This window comes from Aricia agestis, chromosome 12, assembly GCF_905147365.1.
Source record: "Aricia agestis chromosome 12, ilAriAges1.1, whole genome shotgun sequence".
NCBI lineage: Eukaryota > Metazoa > Arthropoda > Insecta > Lepidoptera > Lycaenidae > Aricia > Aricia agestis.
The window spans coordinates 15354613-15373435 of NC_056417.1; the positions used below are offsets into that span (position 1 = coordinate 15354613).

At 40.7% G+C, this 18823-nt stretch overlaps 2 protein-coding genes across 3 annotated transcripts; both read left to right on the forward strand.

The window, feature by feature from the left end:
• Positions 1–124: 124 nt before the first annotated feature.
• On the forward strand, positions 125–5768 carry LOC121732314. Its single transcript, XM_042122159.1, has 6 exons — positions 125–305; positions 473–811; positions 943–1122; positions 3545–3697; positions 4014–4568; positions 5419–5768. Exons 1-6 carry the CDS (start codon positions 240–242, stop codon positions 5485–5487), a joined length of 1362 nt encoding a protein of 453 aa, XP_041978093.1. The 5' UTR covers positions 125–239; the 3' UTR covers positions 5488–5768.
• A 2380-nt stretch (positions 5769–8148) lies between these two features.
• Positions 8149–15121, forward strand: LOC121732316 (probable low-specificity L-threonine aldolase 2). 2 transcript variants are annotated; one of them, XM_042122161.1, is made up of 8 exons: positions 8149–8254; positions 9494–9759; positions 10273–10347; positions 11075–11241; positions 12348–12568; positions 13204–13340; positions 13836–13984; positions 14312–15121. In XM_042122161.1, exons 2-8 carry the CDS (start codon positions 9555–9557, stop codon positions 14486–14488), a joined length of 1131 nt encoding a protein of 376 aa, XP_041978095.1. In that variant the 5' UTR covers positions 8149–8254; positions 9494–9554; the 3' UTR covers positions 14489–15121. The 2 variants fall into 2 exon arrangements, with proteins under 2 accessions (XP_041978095.1, XP_041978096.1); XM_042122162.1 differs by lacking the exon at positions 8149–8254 and adding an exon at positions 8379–8444.
• The last annotated feature ends 3702 nt before the right edge of the window (positions 15122–18823 follow it).

The window sequence follows — 18823 nt, forward strand, 5'->3', positions numbered from 1 at the left end:
AAGTCTTATGTCACTGTCATTTTGTCAGCTGTCGTCTGTCATCAGGTGTCACTGGCAGAATTTCAGGATATTAAAGAAACAAAAGGAGACGAAGTAGAATTGCAAAAGACATCATAGCTGTTTCACTGTTTTGAAAACATATTTTGAAATTTTTATTATTTTCCAAGGATAAATGTAATTATAGACAGCCTAAAAGTTTTTAGGTTTTGTGTCTGTTTTTCACTGTGAAATTTGTTAACATGAGTGATGATGAATATGATGATGAACTGCCTCCAATAGACGTAAATAGTTCTGCATCAAAAGATGTAAGTAAAAGGGACGAACAAACTGCTTTATCAAAAAGATATTACGCACTTGTGTATCTGATTTATAATTCGTATTACTTACTAAGATTTATCACGAAAGTTCGATCCCCATTCCCCACGTTTTGAAGTATTTTGATTTTAAGTCCCAAAACGTCTACTGTTTACAGAATCAATACGTGATGCCTTCAGCGGATGTGATAGCATCTCAGCGAGCCTACGAGGAGGTTTGCGAACAGGAGCTGCATAAGATGCGCTCCCAGTACGAGTGTGAAGACGTGGTCACCATATGCCATGACTCCAGCGGCTCAGAAGGCGAGGCGTCTCTCGCAGCCGCTGTAGAGGCCCTGAAGGTCCAAAACAGCCAGGCCACCTCACAGCTAGATGCTGGACAGCTGCTGCAGAAATTCATTGCCAGTGCATCAGACTGGGATATCACTTTCCTGCAGGATTACCTAGATGTCTTAAAAAATGAGGATGCGAGTACAGTGAGACATGTTACAGACAATGTTAGTATGATTTCTTACATAATATTATTATTTATTATGAAAATAAAAGAAAACCTATCCTATGAATATCTTTCTCTGTATGAAAGTAAATATTCTTCTGCTCAGTAGTTATAATAAAGCTTTCTTTCCAGATTATTTCCAGTATTGAAGATGTGGTAAAGCAGAGTGTGAGGAGCGGTAACACCTTGAATGAGCAGGAGCTGCAGGTAGTTGGACTGTGGCTATGTGCCGCCAGCCTGTGGAATTCCCCCCGAGTTGCAAGTGCCAGAAGATGCTTGCAGGTGCTTCTCGGCTATCTCACAGAACAGCAGGTTTATATTGTTTTTCGTTATTAGCTCTTTAAAAAGTTTGAAATTTTTGAAGTGTTCTTATGGCTTTTTTAAATAAGATTTCAGTTTTGATGGTAATGTTTTGCCAGCAAAAATGTAACATGAACAATGAACATATTAAAAATGTTAATTATTATTTTCATAATATGAAAAGACTTGTTAATGAATCTGGTTATAAATTATATGACATGAAACACATTAGCTACATCAAAGAATATTTTGCCAAAATGGATGATCATTAAGCACAACTGAAATAAGTTTATCATGATTTTGAATTTCTTTAATGAAATTTAAGGGGTTCCTGGCATTTAGACCAGCTGGTCTTAATGCCAGGAACCCCTTAAATTTCATTATTTTTCGTGTGTAGCTACACAGTACTTTAATTTTTACTCCATTAACCCGTCGATCATGGAAAAACGAGACACAATAGAATTTCTATTGTGTCTCGGTCACCGGTATTTGATTATTATTTTTTGTAAATAGACAAAAACAACAAGAAAGAAATAAACCTTCATTCTACTTTTATTTATTTTTATTTATTTATTTATTCTCTTTATGTACAAAATTAAGACATATTTATAAAAGTGACAATATACTATTGGCATACTTATCTCTTTAAGAGATCTCTTCCAGCAAACCATAAACAGTAGTGGATATAAAATGGTGTGAACACAGGGCAATGTACACTAAAGACACAACATTTAAACTAGTACAAAATTAAGACATACTTAATACTAACACTTAAATCCTATAACTAAATTCATAATTTATTAACATACATACTTAAATAAGTAACATAATTATAAAAAACACACATAAACAATACTTACATACAATATAAATGAATGTTATTTTAACTTAGTAAAAATCATAGATATTATGTGTAATGTGATATGAAGAATCAGATTTTGTAACAAAAATATATGACTTAGAAGTAAATTAAGCCTGTGATAAATAGTACCGCTTCAATCTCAATTTCAATGTGGAAACAGTAGGTGCCTCACGAATGTGATCTGGCAAACTGTTCCATAGTTGCGCCGCCTTACACGAAAATGAGCCCTCATAGAAGATTGTGTTACAGTGAGGAATAGCTAGTGGTCTCTTAAGTGTACAGGAGCGAACTGGTCTCTCGCTAGGTGGACTAAAAGAGAACCTTTCGTGTAGATATTGAGGTGATTGAGAACGAAGCAGTTTAAAGAGGAGCGTGAGGATGTGCGAATTCCGACGCTGACGTATTGGGAGCCAGTTAAGACGCTTGCGAAACTCAGTAATGTGGTCCTATTTACGCAAACCAAACACATAGCGAATACAAAGGTTTTGCAGGCGTTCTAGTTTGTTTAGTAACACTTCTGTCAGGTCCAAATAAACCACATCAGCATAGTCCAGCAACGGAAGAATGAGCGATTGTACCAGTAGCAACTTAGTCTGGAAAGGGAGAAAATTCTGGAGCCGCTTAAGTGAATGCATAGCACCATTTACATGGCTGCTTACACTGTTGATCTGAGCACACCAAGATAAGTTGGAGTCAAAAAGTTGGGTGTTACCAAATTTTTCGCCTCGTTGGATATATCTGTATTATATTGCCATTATAGATAATGTTTTCAAGGCTATGGAAGTCAACTCTGCTACGAATTTATTTGCTGCCTATGATAACAGCTTGCGATTTGTTAGGGTTTACAAGGCGACCGAAGGTATTTGCAAAGTCATTAATTCTCGCAAGGTCCTCGTTCAATTGGCGTATCGCATTATTTATCTCTGTCCGAGTGCTGTGTGTGTATATTTGCAAATCGTCTGCATAAAGATAGAAGAACGAGATAATGAGTCGCGACAATTCATTTATAAATAAAGAGAAAAGTGTGGGAGATAGTACTCCACCCTGAGGAACCCCAGCAACGAGTTCAAGCCAATTAGATGTTAAATCGGATGTAAAAATACGCTGCTGACGATATCTCAAGTAGGAATCAAACCATTTAAGTGCCGAATCCGACACACCAATTGAACGAAGTATACCCAGTAAGACATCATGATCCACAGAGTTAAATGCACTGCTGAAATCCATAAGAACGACTATTGTCCATGGCCTGACGGATATCATCAGACACCTTCAGTAGTGCAGTAGTAGTGCTATGCCCTGCACGAAAACCGGATTGAAAAGCGTTAATCAATTGATTCTCAGCTAAGTATTTAGTTAGCTGCTTGTTCACTGCTTGCTCCAGGATCTTGGACAGGATAGGCAAAATTGAAATAGGACGGAAGTGTGAAGGAGAGTCTGGATTGGAAACTTTGGGTAAAGGAATTACATGGGCTTTTTTAAATTTGGAATCATTAATTTAGTTTATTTTACGAATAGCATGTATAGTAAAAGAATAAAAATCTACAAAGGTCATATGAGTCCTCTTTTCAGTTGCAGCAGTGGTGTGATGTAGTGGGTAGGTCGCTGGACAGCGCGGCGCTCGTGCAGGCTAGTGACGTCATCGCTGCCCCTCCGCCCGCAGCCCGCGCCGCCTCCGCTGCGCTGCTGCGCGCCGCACTGCACGGCCTGGCGCCAAAGTTTAATGTCAGTAGCTGTAGTTATTTTATTTTCTATTTCATTCTACGTGTATGAATGGATTATATCTATTTTCTTTTGTATAGTAATTGTCTTTCTTCAAAGTTTAAAACTCTGCTACCATTTATCCAAATGAATTAGAATATAGAAAATTATTTACACAGTAGACAACTTTTAGTATGGGTATTGTTTTTTTTTTCACATTTAATAGAATGGATGAACCCCATTGTAACAAGTATTCGTATTAGAACAAGCTAGGGCGGTATTTTACTCGTGTCTAACCTAACTTCGTGATTGTTCTCAATTCTGGATGTCGATGTTTCAGCTGGACAAAACGCACATCAAGCTGAGTGTAGAGGAAGTGTGTGAATCTCTGGGCAGCGTGTGGCGGACTCTTACGCCAGCGCAGCAGTACACCGCGACGCAGGTGGCTGGCCGAGCGCTGGTTGACGCTGTGGACATGACTGAGACACCAGATAACGTTATAGTGAAGAGTGAAGCTTCTATAGACGATACAGTGACGAGTGAAGCGTCTATGGACGTTACAGTGGAAAGCGAAGCGTCCATGAACGTAACAGTAAAGAACGAAATAATAGACATAGCAGATAATAGCATAGTGTCCATGGACGTCACAGCAAAGAGCGAAATTATATACTTAGATAATAGTGTAGTACTCGTAGATAACACAGTGTCGAGTAATTTATCCATGGACATGGCTGAGAAACACGAAGCGCCCATGGACTCTTCGAAAAAGGGCGAAGCCTCCATAAACGTGCCGACAAAGACCAAAGCGACAACGAAAAGCTGCGCCATATCTCGTCTTCTGACATTAATGGCCACGCAGCTCCCTCAACACCGCTATCGACCGGACTACCTCAGGGTAATAATTTTATTTAAAAAAACCATACAAATCGTTTAACACTTGACAATTTAAGGCTTTCTGAACCTTGCCGCAAGCGACAGAAACCGACAAAATTTTGAATAAAATGCTACTATGACTGAAACTATAGGTTGTATCGTGCTCTACGCCATTGATCGGAACGGCAAGGTACGGTACAACTTGTACCGTACCGTTCCACAACTTGTACTGTACAAGTGAGTTGCTGATATTACTTAGGCTTCAGTCTCGAAACCAGCGGCCAGCGGGGCGGGAGCGTCGTGGCGAGGGCGCGGCGCGTGACAATGTAAAGATTTATATGGACAGGCCCCGAAAACCGAGCGGCGAGCCTCACGCGCGCCTCGCGGACTAGACTCCTTATCCATAAATCTTTACGTTGTCACGTGAGCAGATCGTGGCTGAAGCCTTAGGCTGCCTTTCCACCAGAGCTGAGCGGAGCTGTGTGCGAGGAATGTGTTTTTGAAAACCAATAGAATCATTTCAATGACATCGCTCAGCGCGGCGATGGTATTGGTTCTCAAAAACACATTCCTCGCAACGCAACTCCGCTCAGCTCTGGTGGAAAGGCAGTCTAAAAGTGCTTCAATGCGCTAAATAGTAGGAATATCAATGCTAGACACGTCTTTTAAAAAACAAGTTAAGCATGAATTGCATGATTCAACTAAACAATACTTGACATGTAAATATTTATAATCTTTTAAACATGTTAAGTATTGTTTCGTTGCAAACTTACAAACTTTTAATACGCAATTATAATCTGATTATCTGAATACAAACTTTTTTACATAATAATTATGAATATTATGCATATTAATAATGTTTTTTTTTCTAGGTACTTATGGCTGTATCAAAATTGCAAAATCTCTTTAAGAACTATCAAACAAGTGAACAGCGAAAGTAAGATTCATAAAAATATTAAGAAGAATAACAATTCAATTTGTAACAATTGATGGTTACAACATATCATGGTTTTATAAACAAATAGACCAAATCTGTGATACATAAATTAAGGCAACTTAAATAAGACTCGTATAAGGGCCAATCCACACGTACCACAACCACACGACAACACAACCACACCACGTGGTCGGGCGTAGATTTCGTTTAGTAAATAAACTGGACTATTCACGCGTACCACGTTTTGCAGTCGTCGACCACTTGTGTGGACACATACCGACCACATCACAACCACAACGTTGCGTCGATGCAATGACAGTGCGCGCACACCGCCCGCGCTCTTCCCCCCCTCCGTTTCATTGACTTTCGTACGTAACCACATCGTAACTACAGGCGACAACGCAACCACGTCGACATTTTGTCGGTACCACAACACAACTTCAAAAAGCTGCAGCGACACCATTCACAAGTAACCACTGCTTGACGGCACTTTGTCGTTGCGACGTGGTGTGGTTGTGGACTGTGGTATGAGTGGGTTGGCTCTAAATAACAATATAATGTAATACAAAAAGGTATTTTTAGATAATATTTGAAAGAAAGCTGTACTTTTGTTTCAAAGCTAGGACAAGTTGCATTATTGAAATATAAGTTTTTGTTCATATTTTATCATTTTTATTATATTATTAAATAAAGTTATCCTTTTTCGTGTTGGCTTACATAAATTAAATACTAATGTACCTAGATGGTGCTCACAACTCCCTTGTGCCAAAAGTTTATCGCGCGGGAGCATAAATTTTTTCGGGATGAAAGTGTCCTATGTCGTTTCCCGGGATTCAAAGTACTATATCAAATTTCAGAAAAATCGGCTTAGCGGTTTGGGCTTGAAGAAGTAACAGACAGACATTAGATGAAACATAATATTATAATACACACCTATGGGCTATGCATTTATAATATTAGTAGCTGATTCTCCAAACCGCAAAATTTAGTTGTCCAGACGTATAAACTACCCGCAGAGTTACATATGTAGACTTTTGTATTTTTTTTTATAGTAATATAAGGTGTGATCTAACTGGGCCACTTAGGTTCTGTAGAAAAGCTTAATTGTAAATATAATTAAAATTAATTTAAAGGTCGAAAAATTGATTCCCTGGACGTGTCCTGTCCCCTGAATTCACTATAAATTCCCAAAAAAATCCCACAAATACGATGAAATTCTAATTTCAAAGTAAATAAATCGTAAGAGTATAAACAAAATATTTATAAAACAATTGTATATAAACGTATATATCGTTATATAAATAGAAAAAGTCATTTTAAGATTTGTCCTGGCTCACATAGTGATTCCCTATACGTTTCACTTGGAGGCTCATACCTCCCTAGTTATAAGAAGCACGTGGTTGCGGGTGCGCAGAGCGAGAGGTTCGGTAGCCCTCTAAACATCATGGAAGGAGGTCACACAATTCGTTGCTCCGTTTCCGAGTTACAAAGGAAAATATCTGATTCCCTCAACCTTGGTTCCTTATACAATTGATTCCCTATTCGCTAATTACAATGTCATTTCCAAAGTTAAGTTTGCTTAAACACGATGTAAACGACGATAATGAGTATGGTTTTTAGTTAGGCTATTCATTGTTTAACCTACATGCACAGTTTTTATACACCTCAGGAAAAACTAACTTTTTATTGATTCCCTCTACATACATTTTGATGATTCCCTGGGTATTTTAAGTAGGGAATCAAAATATTTTACATTTATTTACCTAATTGGTACATATCTGTTTATTTTTACTAAAATAATTTACATTATCTTCATGTACTGATACAAATAAATGACACCAATAAGTAAAATATATAAAAAAATACATTCTTAAAGCCAAAATATTTCAAATAAATTCATTTTCCGTTCATTGTATTTGGTTTTAATGAACAAGTTTAGTTTGTAGACAATTTTATACATGTTTATATTTAAATTGAACATGTTTATTTAGCTGAAAAAGCTTTTCTTTATTAGCTTTGTTGATTCCCTAGGTTAGAAAAATTTAAATCAAAATATCTTCTAAAGTTGTGAAGTGAAAAAGGGCCCAAATAGATAATTATTTTTATAATGCACTTAAGAATAATATGCGATTATTGATTTTAAAAAATATGCAGAAAGAAAAATGTTCCAGGGAATCAACTAAATAATCCAAATCCGGAGAAATGCCATAGTATGGATTAATGTTACTGCATTAGTTATAGGCCAAAGACTGGTCATTTTAGTTGTAAATATAAATCAGCATTATATTTTGTGCTGTTTTATATATAAATTTTTACTAAGGTAAATGACTAGTGGATTGGACAGTACCAGTTATTGGAAAAAGCACAAAAACACAATATTTATTAATGTTGCTTAAAATATTTCCTGTTTTTAAAGCAACAAAACGCCTGTTTTTAAAGAAAAACAGTCAGTGATTAAAGCAACATCAATAAATATGGTGTTTTTATGCTTTTTCCAATGACTAGTACTGTCCAATCTACTAGTCATTTACCCTACTTACAGATTTTTTTTATTGGAGACAAAAGTCTAAGTTGTTATCCAATTAAAAGAAGAAGAAAGAGACATTTAAGTGAAATTTGACATTATTTTTCAAAACAAAAAGTAGTTTGTTTTTTTATTTTCATATTTTATAACCTTTATCGATGAACTGTTTAGTTTTAAACATAGTTTGAAAGCAGAATTTAAAAGAGTTTACTATACCCTTTTATAATCACGATAAGAAAATATCCAGGTAATATCAGTGGAACAGAGTTTGCACTTCAATATAAAATTTTGACTCTTGAACTCTGTCATGCTCATAAACCTACAATATAAATATATTAAGTCTATGGTCATGCTCATAAACTTACGAAACCATTATGAAATTACTGATAAATTGTGCAATAAAATCTTCGAAAAACTTATAAAATCTAGGTAAACAGGTAGGAAGAGGGCTTTTGTTGTTTATTACACTGCTGTATAAAATTTAATATTTTGGTATATTATTTTACCAAACATTTTTCAGGGATAAAAATTAACAGATGTATTGGACATACAGACAAGTTTCATACAAACTTTCATCCCCCTTTTTATCCCCTTGGATCAAATTCCTTTGATGCATGCCAAATTTCAGCCCGATCCGTCCAGTGGTTTGGGCTGTGTGTTGATAAATCACTATGTCAGTCAGGCAGTCAGTCACCTTTGAGTTATATATATTTAGATATTAACCATGTGCATAGGTAATTATTCAGATGTTAATGTATGAATGCGCAAGTAAAATTAATTAAAATATTAAGCAAGTATCAACCACTCTAAACTTAATTAAAAAAAAACCTTCTGTATTATCTTATATCTTTAAACAAGCAATTCTTGTATATATATTATATATATATATATATATATATATATATATATATATATATATATATATATATATATATATATATATATACATATAATTGGAATCTCGGAATCGGCTCCAACGATTTTCATGAAATTTTGTATATGGGGGGTTTCGGGGGCGATAAATCGATCTAGCTAGATCGATTTATCGCCCCCGAAACCCCGGAATCATTTTTAGAAAATGTCATTTTCATCGAATACCGAGCGAAGCTCGGTCAAATAGCTAGTAATTAATATAACTATGGAAAAATGTATAATCAATACATATTATAATATCAAAAATGTGTCTACAATAGTTGAAAATTATAAGGAAGGTTTGTAAACAGTTTGTAAATATAAAACACTGCCTAAAAACAGTCAATTTAGATAAAAATAATTATATAATATAAAAGATTTTGTGCAAGATTAACATACAAAAGTTATCAATACTATTATTACAGCTAACAATGTTTTTGTACATATGAAGTCGCAGGATATGTCTAGTTATAAATTAATTCCATTATTGTTATGTTTAGATAATGAGTATTATGTCATGCAATATATAAAGGTCAAGTAAAACTCGTTATAATTTATTATTCACACTTCACAGCTAACTGACTGGCGTATTATTATCAGTACCAGATATTCTGTTAAGCAATCAAGTACACAACATGGCGCACATTGTTGATTTGAGATCAGATACGGTGACAAAACCGAATAAGTTGATGAAACATGCCATGGTCAATTCAGCGGTTGGTGATGATGTGTATGGAGAAGATCCGACAGTCAATGCTTTGGAGTCCAAAGTGGCAACTCTATTGGGAAAGCAGGCTGCCTTGTTTCTGCCTACAGCAACCATGGCCAACTTAGTGGCAGGTTCGTATGTTTGCAATAACTTTATATTTACTAATAAAATATTTACACAATGTGGGAATATATGTGTGTGGAGGCCGGAAAGGAAGATCTGACCAAGAGAGGTGTCATGCTCGGTCAGGCCGAAGCCCATGTGATACATTTCAGCTGTCGTATATATACCGACGCACATAGAAAACTTCGATAGCGCGATGCAGGAATGTGGCGCTAATTGTGGTACAGCAACAACAACGAAGAACTATCCAAATTCTGTCTTTGTTAGTTACTAGTCAGTATTTACAGAACTTTTATTTAAATGTGTCTGTAAGTTGTAACATACAGATGGACAAACATACTGTCTCAACATGACAATTCTATAAATGTTCAGTAGTTTGCTGTTTGGCCCTAAAAAAATAATAATAATAATATCTATGGATGCTTCACACCACGTCAGTCTGGCCCCGTGCTAAGTACCTGAAGGACTTGTGTTACAGGTACCAGACAACGGAAAATGTTTTTACTATGTTTTTTTTTCAGTTATGGTGCACTGTAACAAAAGGGGCTCTGAAGTTCTGGTTGGCAGTAAGGCTCACATATACAAATATGAACAAGGTAAAATACAAAATAGGTAAATAAGGCAACAGCAAAATAATAAAGAATTATAGCTAAGAACACACTTCACACCAAAAGTCACCCAGTCAGTCATATCTGCTTTAAAAAACTAAAAAAATCGGCCAAGTGCAAGTCGGACTCGCGCACGAAGGGTTCCATACCGTTATAGAAAAAAAAATAGGTTAAAAATTGTGTTTTTTGTATGGGATTTATTATAAAATTTAATTATTAATTATTTATTTTATTTAAATATTATTATTAATTAATAAAGTAAACTACCCTTAATCATTAATATTATTTTGTTTTTAGTATTTGTTGTTATAGCTGCAACAGATATACACAATCGGTGAAAACTTCAGAACTCTAGCTAAAGCGGTTCTTGAGATACAGCCTGGAGACAGACAGACGGACGGACAGACGGACAAACAGACCCACAGATAGACATCGAAGTCTCATGAATAAGGTCCCGTTTTCACCCTTTGGGTACAGAACTCTAAAAATTGGCTTCATTAGCTTGTAAGCTATAATGCGAAAAAATATTTTTTTTTCTTTCATTGTCATATCAATTTACACTCAAGGGTAGGTCAATGTCTCTATTTTCTAATAATTAGAGAATAGAGACACAACAGGCTTTTTGCAATATAAAACATTTGTTTGTGTGCCTTCATATGTGCTCTATTAAGTCTGCAGTCTAAGTGAGCTCTAGCCCTAATGCTTATTTTTCTAGGTGGTGCATCTCACGTCGCTGGTACCTTACTCAGTACAGTGGAGAACAAACCGGATGGTACTTTTGACCTGGCTGAAGCAGAAAGAAGGATCCAGGGCTCTGACATTCACGAGCCGGTGACCACCATGATAGCCATTGAAAACACTCACAATGTGTGTGGAGGGAAGGTAATTTCTATAAAATATAAGCATAAAAAAAAGTGGGCAAACGTGCAAACGACCTGAGAAATACCACGTTCTCACAGAAAACCAGCGTGAAACAGCGCTTGCGCTGTGTTTCGCCGAGTGAGTGAGTTTACCGGAGGCACAATCCCCTACCCTATTCCCTTCTTTACCGGGGGGGTTTTATTCCCTTCCCTTCCCATCGTTACCCTCCCCTATTATCCTATTCCCTCTTAAAAGGCCGGCAACGCACCTGCAGCTCTTCTGATGCTGCGAGTGTTCATGGGCGACGGTAGTTGCTTTCCATCAGGTGACCCGTTTGCTCGTTTGCCTCCTTATTTCATAAAAAAAAAAAAAAAAACTACCGCCGCCCATGGACACTCGCAACATTAGAAGAGCTGCTGCAGGTGCGTTGCTGGCCTTTTAAGAGGGAATACGCTCTCTTATGGGAGGTTTGCAGGTCGTATTGGTCCGGAAATACTGCTGGCGACAGTTCGTTCCAAAGTTTGTGTTTTGTTGATTATATGTTTTAGATTGTCCTTAAGCATTTTTAGGTGAGACCGCACTGCGACACTGCAGCGGCGCGACGCGACACTTAAGGCCTGTTGCACCACTTCCTGATAAGGTGCGGGATAGGCTCTCCACAAATTATTATTTGACCGATGCTCCATACTCTATCTGTCAAGTTAAGTTGTGGTTAGCCTGTCCGACACTTATAAGGAAGTGGATTTAGTGGTGAAACAGGCCCTTACCGTTTCATAGAAGTGACGTTTAATGTCGCGAAGCGTAACTGCCGCGTAGTTAGTAAGCTCATACGATTTCTTACAAAGAATGGCCGTGATGAGTCGCGGTCGCTTCGCGTAGTGCGGTCTCATCTTTATGTTGGCTTGGACAAATAACATGGCTAGCCAACCGCCTTCTACTGTTTGAGCCAACTGAGAGAGCTTAGGGAAAAAGAAAAGGGGAGACTTGTGAATTTGTAGTGTATATGGTCGGCTTTCTCAGAACTCAAAGTACCATACCTCTATCTATACAGAATTTAATTAAAATCCGTTCAGCGGTTTCAGCGTGGAATGTTACGTTTATAATAATACAATAAAAATAACTTTCAGGTAGTACCCCAAGATTGGATAGACGCTGTCGGTGCGTTATGTAAGAAGTACTCCCTGGCGCTACACATGGACGGCTCTAGACTGATGAATGCGAGCGTCCAGTCCGGGGTGCCAGCGGAGAGGATAGTTCGGGACTGTGACAGCGTGACGCTGTGCTTCAGCAAGGGCTTGGGTGCTCCGGCCGGGGCGGCGCTGGCCGGCTCATATCATTTTATACAGCAGTGAGTTTTGTAATTGTTAAGTAAAAAATATTTTGCAATATAACAGTATCCAATATCCATATCCAACAATCAACATCCATATCCATACTCTCTCCTCTCAATATCCATATCCATATTTTCATACTTACTAATCTTATATCTTTAAACGAGCAATTCTTGTATATATATATACAAGAAACCCTTATATACTAAATTTCATGAAAATCGTTGGGGCCGATTCCGAGATTCCAATTATATATATAATCTCGGAATCGGCTCCAACGATTTTCATGAAATTTAGTATATAAGGGGTTTCGGGGGCGATAAATCGATCTAGCTAGGAATCATTTTTAGAAAATGTCAATTTCATCGAATACCGAGCGAAGCTCGGTCAAATAGCTAGTGATATTATAAATGTGAAATCTGTCTGTCTGTCCCTCTGTCTGTCTATCTGTCTGTTACCTCTTCTGTCTTCACGCCCAAACCGCAGAACCGATTTCGCTGAAATTAGGTATGGAGATTCTTTGAGTCCCGGGAAAGGACATAATATGTTACTTTTTACTACGGAAAATGTACAGTTCCCGCACCATTTACATTCGTCGCACTCTGGTGGGTCATGGGAAGACTACCAACAACTTAACTCTCTTATCTTACAGGGCTCGTCGAGCACGCAAGATGGTGGGCGGCGGCATGCGTCAGTCGGGCGTGCTGGCGGCGCCCGCCTTGGTCGCGCTAGAGCACGGCCTGCCCGCGCTCGCGCTTGACCATAAACGAGCTGATCGCCTCGCACAGAGTACGTACAAACTGCGTGCAGTACGTACTTATGTACGCAAGTGAGTACGCAAATACGTACTATACGCCGTTGCGTATAAATACTCAATAGCTTGTAGTACGCATTTGCGTATACACTTGGAATGTTGCGTATAAATTCGTTTCTCCAGAACGCGTTAATCGTATATATTCATGTTCTATTTGGGATCGATGATATATCTTCGTGAATTTATCCAAGTGAAATGAAGTGACTTAGATGAAGTCTTTTTTTTGCGTGAAGTGGTAAGTTGGTTACAGACAGCCAGAAAGACACACTTTCGCATTTATAAGATCTATTTTGTTTGATCCGTTTTAGTTTTCTTTCGAAACGCGATCTAAAGATGATGAACGCGTCGAACGCATCGCATAATACACGAAATGTGGCGCGTACGGTACTGCGTGCTTAAAAATGTGGGATCACATTAATCGAGAGTGTTCTAAGCTATAACTGGAAGCTACATAACATTTTTTTCTTCAGTAATCCACGGCCTGTTTCTCAAGAACTTCACAGTGGACGTGGCCGGTCGGCACACGAACATCGTGCTGGTCCGCATCCCGGACGCCAGCGCGCTCACCGCTGACGTCGTGCTGCAGAGGTTGGCGCAGGTCTCCCGTGCTGAGACACAGGTACACATTTCCTCAATAATCCACTACCTGTTCTTGAGGGACAGCTCGTGGATTAATGAGGCTTAAGAAGGTTGTATGAGGTTCAAGTGAGATGAAAGTTTTTAATTTAAGTTTTAAAGATTGCTTGAATAATTTTTGAAGACTTTTTTATGTTTAGGGGAAAAAAATTAGAGTGGAAGTGTGTTTAACCTGTACTACGTCTGTGAATCGATTTCCATTTTTTCTTTAATTTGTTATTTTGATATTTTCGAGCCACAATAACACGGGCTCAGCTGCTAGTATATTATAATAAATTGTCTACGATAACGTTTTTATCTGTTCTCGTAGGGTGACTGCAAGACAGCGGATGATGAAGGTGTGATAGTGAAGGGGTCGTGTTTCACACCCAAACTGATGCGGTTCGTGACGCACTGTGACGTCACCGACGAGGACCTGTGGCTCGCCATCATGAAGGTCACGTACGTGTTCAAGGAGCTCGACGCCAAGTACCCGATATCGCAGTGACGTCACGCGCTCGTCGCCCGCTGTACTGTGACGTCACGCACCCGTACTGTGACGTCACACGCTCGTCGCTCGCCACACTGCCCTGTGACATCACGCGCTCGTCGCCTGCTGCACTGTGACGACACACGCTGGTCGCTCGCGCTGTGACGTCACATTCTCGGTGCTCAAACTATGACGTCAAGCGCTCGTCGCCTGCCGCACTGTGACGTTACGCACTCGTCGTCTGCTATACTGTGACGGCACGCCTTGGTTGCCTGCTACACTATGACGTCATCGAAAAGGACCTGGAGCTCGGCACTTAAAAAACTCAGTTACGCGAGACCAAACTAACTGGGGGCTCTTAAAAATTGTTTGATACTATTCCCTCCCACGATGGCTCGACACTGCCCTAAGAATCGTTGACTTAGTTTTAGTAACAACTTACCAATATACGGTATACCACGTCACAGGTTCTGTCACGTGGTATAAGCTATGAGTGCGAGAGTGCGTCGCAATTTGGACAACTTCGGGATAGACATTCCCAAGATGATGTCATTAAATCTAAAAAAAAAATATTGGGTGTTAAAGCATACTGTCTGTGTAACATGATTATAGTCTGTCAAGAAAGTGAAGAGATTAAAAAGTGGCAACATCGTAGTGTCATCCCTTTCAAATCAATCTAAGAAAAAAGGGATGACACTATGATGTTGCCACTTTTTAATTTCTTCACTTTCTTGACAGACTATATATTCGTTATTTCGACTTCTCAAGTGCATATGCTATCGTTTTACATGGGCGTACCGAGGGGGGGGGGGGGGGGCAGGGGGGGGCGGCCGTGGGTAATTTGCCCCCTCCCCCCCCCCTGGCACCATAACCTGGTTAATTTGCCCCCCGCTGGCCCAGAACCTGGGTACGCCCATGTCGTTTTATATGGCTTTATGAAATGAAAAATTTAATTCCAAGTTGTGCCAAAGACTTGTAATTGTTTATACATTATTTAAACTTTATCTATACTATAATATTATAATTTTGCAGAGTTTGTTTGTTTGTTTGAACGCGCTAATCTCAGGAACTACTGGTCCGATTTGAAAAAATCTTTCATTTTTAGATAGCCTATTTATCGAGGAAGGCTATAGGCTATATTTTATCACGCTAAAACTAATAGGAGCTAAGAAATAGAGAAACATGTGGAGAAAACGGGGGAAATTATATGAAATTGCTTATTATCTTAAGAACTACTGGAGTAATTTTTATGTTATTTGGCAAACATGAAGAGTAGACCACCACATAGGCTATGTTTTTGCGGAAAAATGTACGGTTGCATGAAATTCCTAAATAACGCAAGCGAAGCCGCGCGGAACATCTATATTAATATAATAAAAGCGTAGGAAAGTCAATTCTGTACATTGAATATTTTTGTACAATAAATAATACTTGGGATGTGATCTATTATGCTAACGCGGACGAAGTCTCGGGCAACAGCTAGTAGTTTATATTATTAAGGACTAAGGTGCAACCTATATTGTTTAAAAATTGCTCAAGATTGTTGTGTGTGTTACTCGTAAGTATAAAGCAGTTATTCGATTTTGTAGTTTATTATGACGTTATGTATTTATTTAGTTTAATAAGGAATAAAAGTATATAAACTTTTTTATTTATTTATATTCTGGTCAGATTAAACAAAGACACGATGAGAAGCGGAATTTTCTATTTGTTCAAAATTAAACTTTATTTACTACAAACTATAATACACGTTTACATTATAGGGGGGTAGGTATAATTTAAAAAAGCGCCTATATATAAGTCCATACTAATATTATAAATGCCAAAGTGATACTTACCTTGTATATTGTATGTCTGTATGTTAGCTCTTCACGCGATATACTTTGAGTTCCGGGAAAGGACATATGACTTTTTATCGCGGAGAAATGTACGGTTCCCGCGCGATAAATGAATTTTGGCGCAACGGAGTTGCGGGCGTCATCTAGGTAAAGTTTAATTTCGCATCTCTATAATATGAAAAATGCAGTGCAGCGCTGCCTATATTGGTTTAAGCTGACCCTCAGAAGAAGTTGATAGAATACTTTGTTTGTAGCAGTACCTACGTTTCGTTCGCCGATTGAAACAAAGAAAACAACGCGCTCTGAAAAGAACGCACGCTGTCTTTGTATACGTTCGTTATAGAAGTTGAAACACAGAAGAAAATCGCTCTGCAAAGAACGTACGTTCGCAATGACGAGAGAAACTGTCCGTGTAATAATACCGGACGTGAACCGGCCTTGAAAAAGGCGTTTTTCTAATAATAATACTTCGCAACAACACTACGCGTCTTCACATCGAGGCTACGTCGAGCGAGGGATCTTCGCAGTGTGGCTACGGTCTTCATGGCGTTTGCAGAGCTTCAGAACATTTTCACAAAATGGCGGCACTACAATTATTACCGGCACGGCAGCGACCGGCAGCGAGACGAGGTCAGTATGGAATGCGCGCGCGGACTGAATTCGCGGTCGTACGTCGTCTCACACCTGGCCCTGGATGTGGGCCTGGGTGGGGAAACATGGCCAGGGGCTAAGCCCCTCTACATGTGAGGTTCCTTATTTGTATTTGTTGCGCACCCGGTATGTTACCGGTGTGCGCGGAGAGAGACTAAAATTATTTTGTGGGAAAAACCCCGCGGTAACGCGGGGAAAACCCAGGGGCCTGGGACGACCAGGAGGTAACTTGTGGCCGGAAAAGCCGAACTTGGCCGGGACAGGTAGGGTCCCGGCGGCGCACGAGGGTCCCCGCCCTGGGGCGGAGATATCGTGTATGGGCCCACTCCCACGCGCGCCGTCTTTCCACTACTCTGTGGGCCAGACCAAGTTGGGGAAAAGAAAATTGGGAAAAATAAAAACCCGGGGCCCTGGCTTGTGATGCCAGGGGGGGGAAAGGACACCGAGGGGTCGGCGGTCATGGCAATAGGGCTGCCACTCGCCAGGCCCCCGGTGTCACGTTGAAAAGGGGGCCGCGCCGGGGTTTGATAGTCCAGCGCGGGGGGGGGGGGGGGGGGGGGGGATGGGTTGCCCCATCAGGAAGATGTTGAGTTGGTGCGGGGCGCTGTGGCGCTCGTCCGTACTGCTCCTCCTCTTCTGTGGCGGCGTGGCTGCAGGCGGCGCAGGTTACCACCTTCATCGAAGGTGGAGTCCCGGGGCAGCAGCCGACGGTCCGGGGGCCGAGCGTGCCAGGGAGCCAAGTCCTCCAGCTCGACCAGGCTCGAGGCGTCCGCTCGGGAAAATAGGTTGGTGGACAGCCTGGCGACATGCTCCTCGACGCTCTCCACACGTAGGTCACGGGCGATGGTGGCGTTGCGCACATAGCGCGGCGCACCGACGACGCGGCGCAGCACGCGGTTTTGCTGCCGCTGGAGCAACTTGCGTTGCGTCACAGGCAGCAGCTGGTACCACGCTGGGGCCGCGTACGTAAGGCGGGACTGGACGTAGGTCTTGAAGAGCGCCAGTCGCATGTTCAGGGGCACCGTCGGGGCGGCAAACAATGGACGGAGCTGGGAGGCGGCGGCTCTGGCACTGGCGACGGCCAGCCTGCACTGCTCTCCCATGTTGAGGTGGCGATCTAGGGTCACCCCAAGATACTTCGCAGTGTTGCGCCAGGGGATTTCACTGTCGCCAATCTTCAGAGGAGCCATAGTGACCCTCCTCTTGGACACGGCGAGCGCCTGGGACTTGCCAGCATTGACTGACAGTCTCCATTTGCTCAGCCAGTCAGGGAGGAGGTCCAGCGTCTTCTGGAGTTTGATGGCGGCATGTGAAAGTGATAGGGATGTCGCGATGTACGCGGTGTCATCCGCATACAAGGCGGTGACGGTCCCCGGATCTGCTGGGACATCGCTGGAGTAGAAATTGTAGAGCCCTGGGGATAGGACTCCACCCTGTGGTACTCCAGCGGTGATGGGGTGCTCGGTGGAGAGGGCCCCGTCTACCCTGACCATGAAGGTCCTTCCTGACAGGAAGGAGGCCACGACCCGGACGAGGAAACCTGGGAGCCCTGCTTTCTTGAGCTTATAAATGAGGCCGTCATGCCAGACCGAGTCGAAAGCCTTCTGCATGTCCAGGAAAACGGCCACACTGGAGTTCCTTTTGTTGGCGGCGGCGGTGAGGTGGTGGACCACTCTGACCAGCTGAAGGGTGGTACTCAGCTGGGAGCGGAAGCCGAACTGTTCTCTCCGAGGAGGGAGATAGGGGTTGAGGTACTTTAGGAGCACGATCTCGAATACTTTCGAGAGCGTGGAAAGGAGAGTGATGGGGCGGTATCCCTCAGGAAGGCGCAGGTTTTTGTGCGGCTTCGGGATAGTGATTATGA

What these genes read in the sequence shown, in the direction of transcription:
- LOC121732314 (XM_042122159.1), top strand. Translation starts at nt 240, where the DNA reads ATGAGTGATGATGAATATGATGATGAACTGCCTCCAATAGACGTAAAT. An exon ending in GCTATCTCACAGAACAGCAG is followed by an intron (nt 1,123 to 3,544) that starts GTTTATATTGTT and finishes TCCTCTTTTCAG; the next exon opens with TTGCAGCAGTGGTGTGATGT. An exon ending in GCCTGGCGCCAAAGTTTAAT is followed by an intron (nt 3,698 to 4,013) that starts GTCAGTAGCTGT and finishes TCGATGTTTCAG; the next exon opens with CTGGACAAAACGCACATCAA.
- LOC121732316 (XM_042122161.1), top strand. Translation starts at nt 9,555, where the DNA reads ATGGCGCACATTGTTGATTTGAGATCAGATACGGTGACAAAACCGAAT. An exon ending in TCATATCATTTTATACAGCA is followed by an intron (nt 12,569 to 13,203) that starts GTGAGTTTTGTA and finishes CTTATCTTACAG; the next exon opens with GGCTCGTCGAGCACGCAAGA. An exon ending in TCTCCCGTGCTGAGACACAG is followed by an intron (nt 13,985 to 14,311) that starts GTACACATTTCC and finishes CTGTTCTCGTAG; the next exon opens with GGTGACTGCAAGACAGCGGA.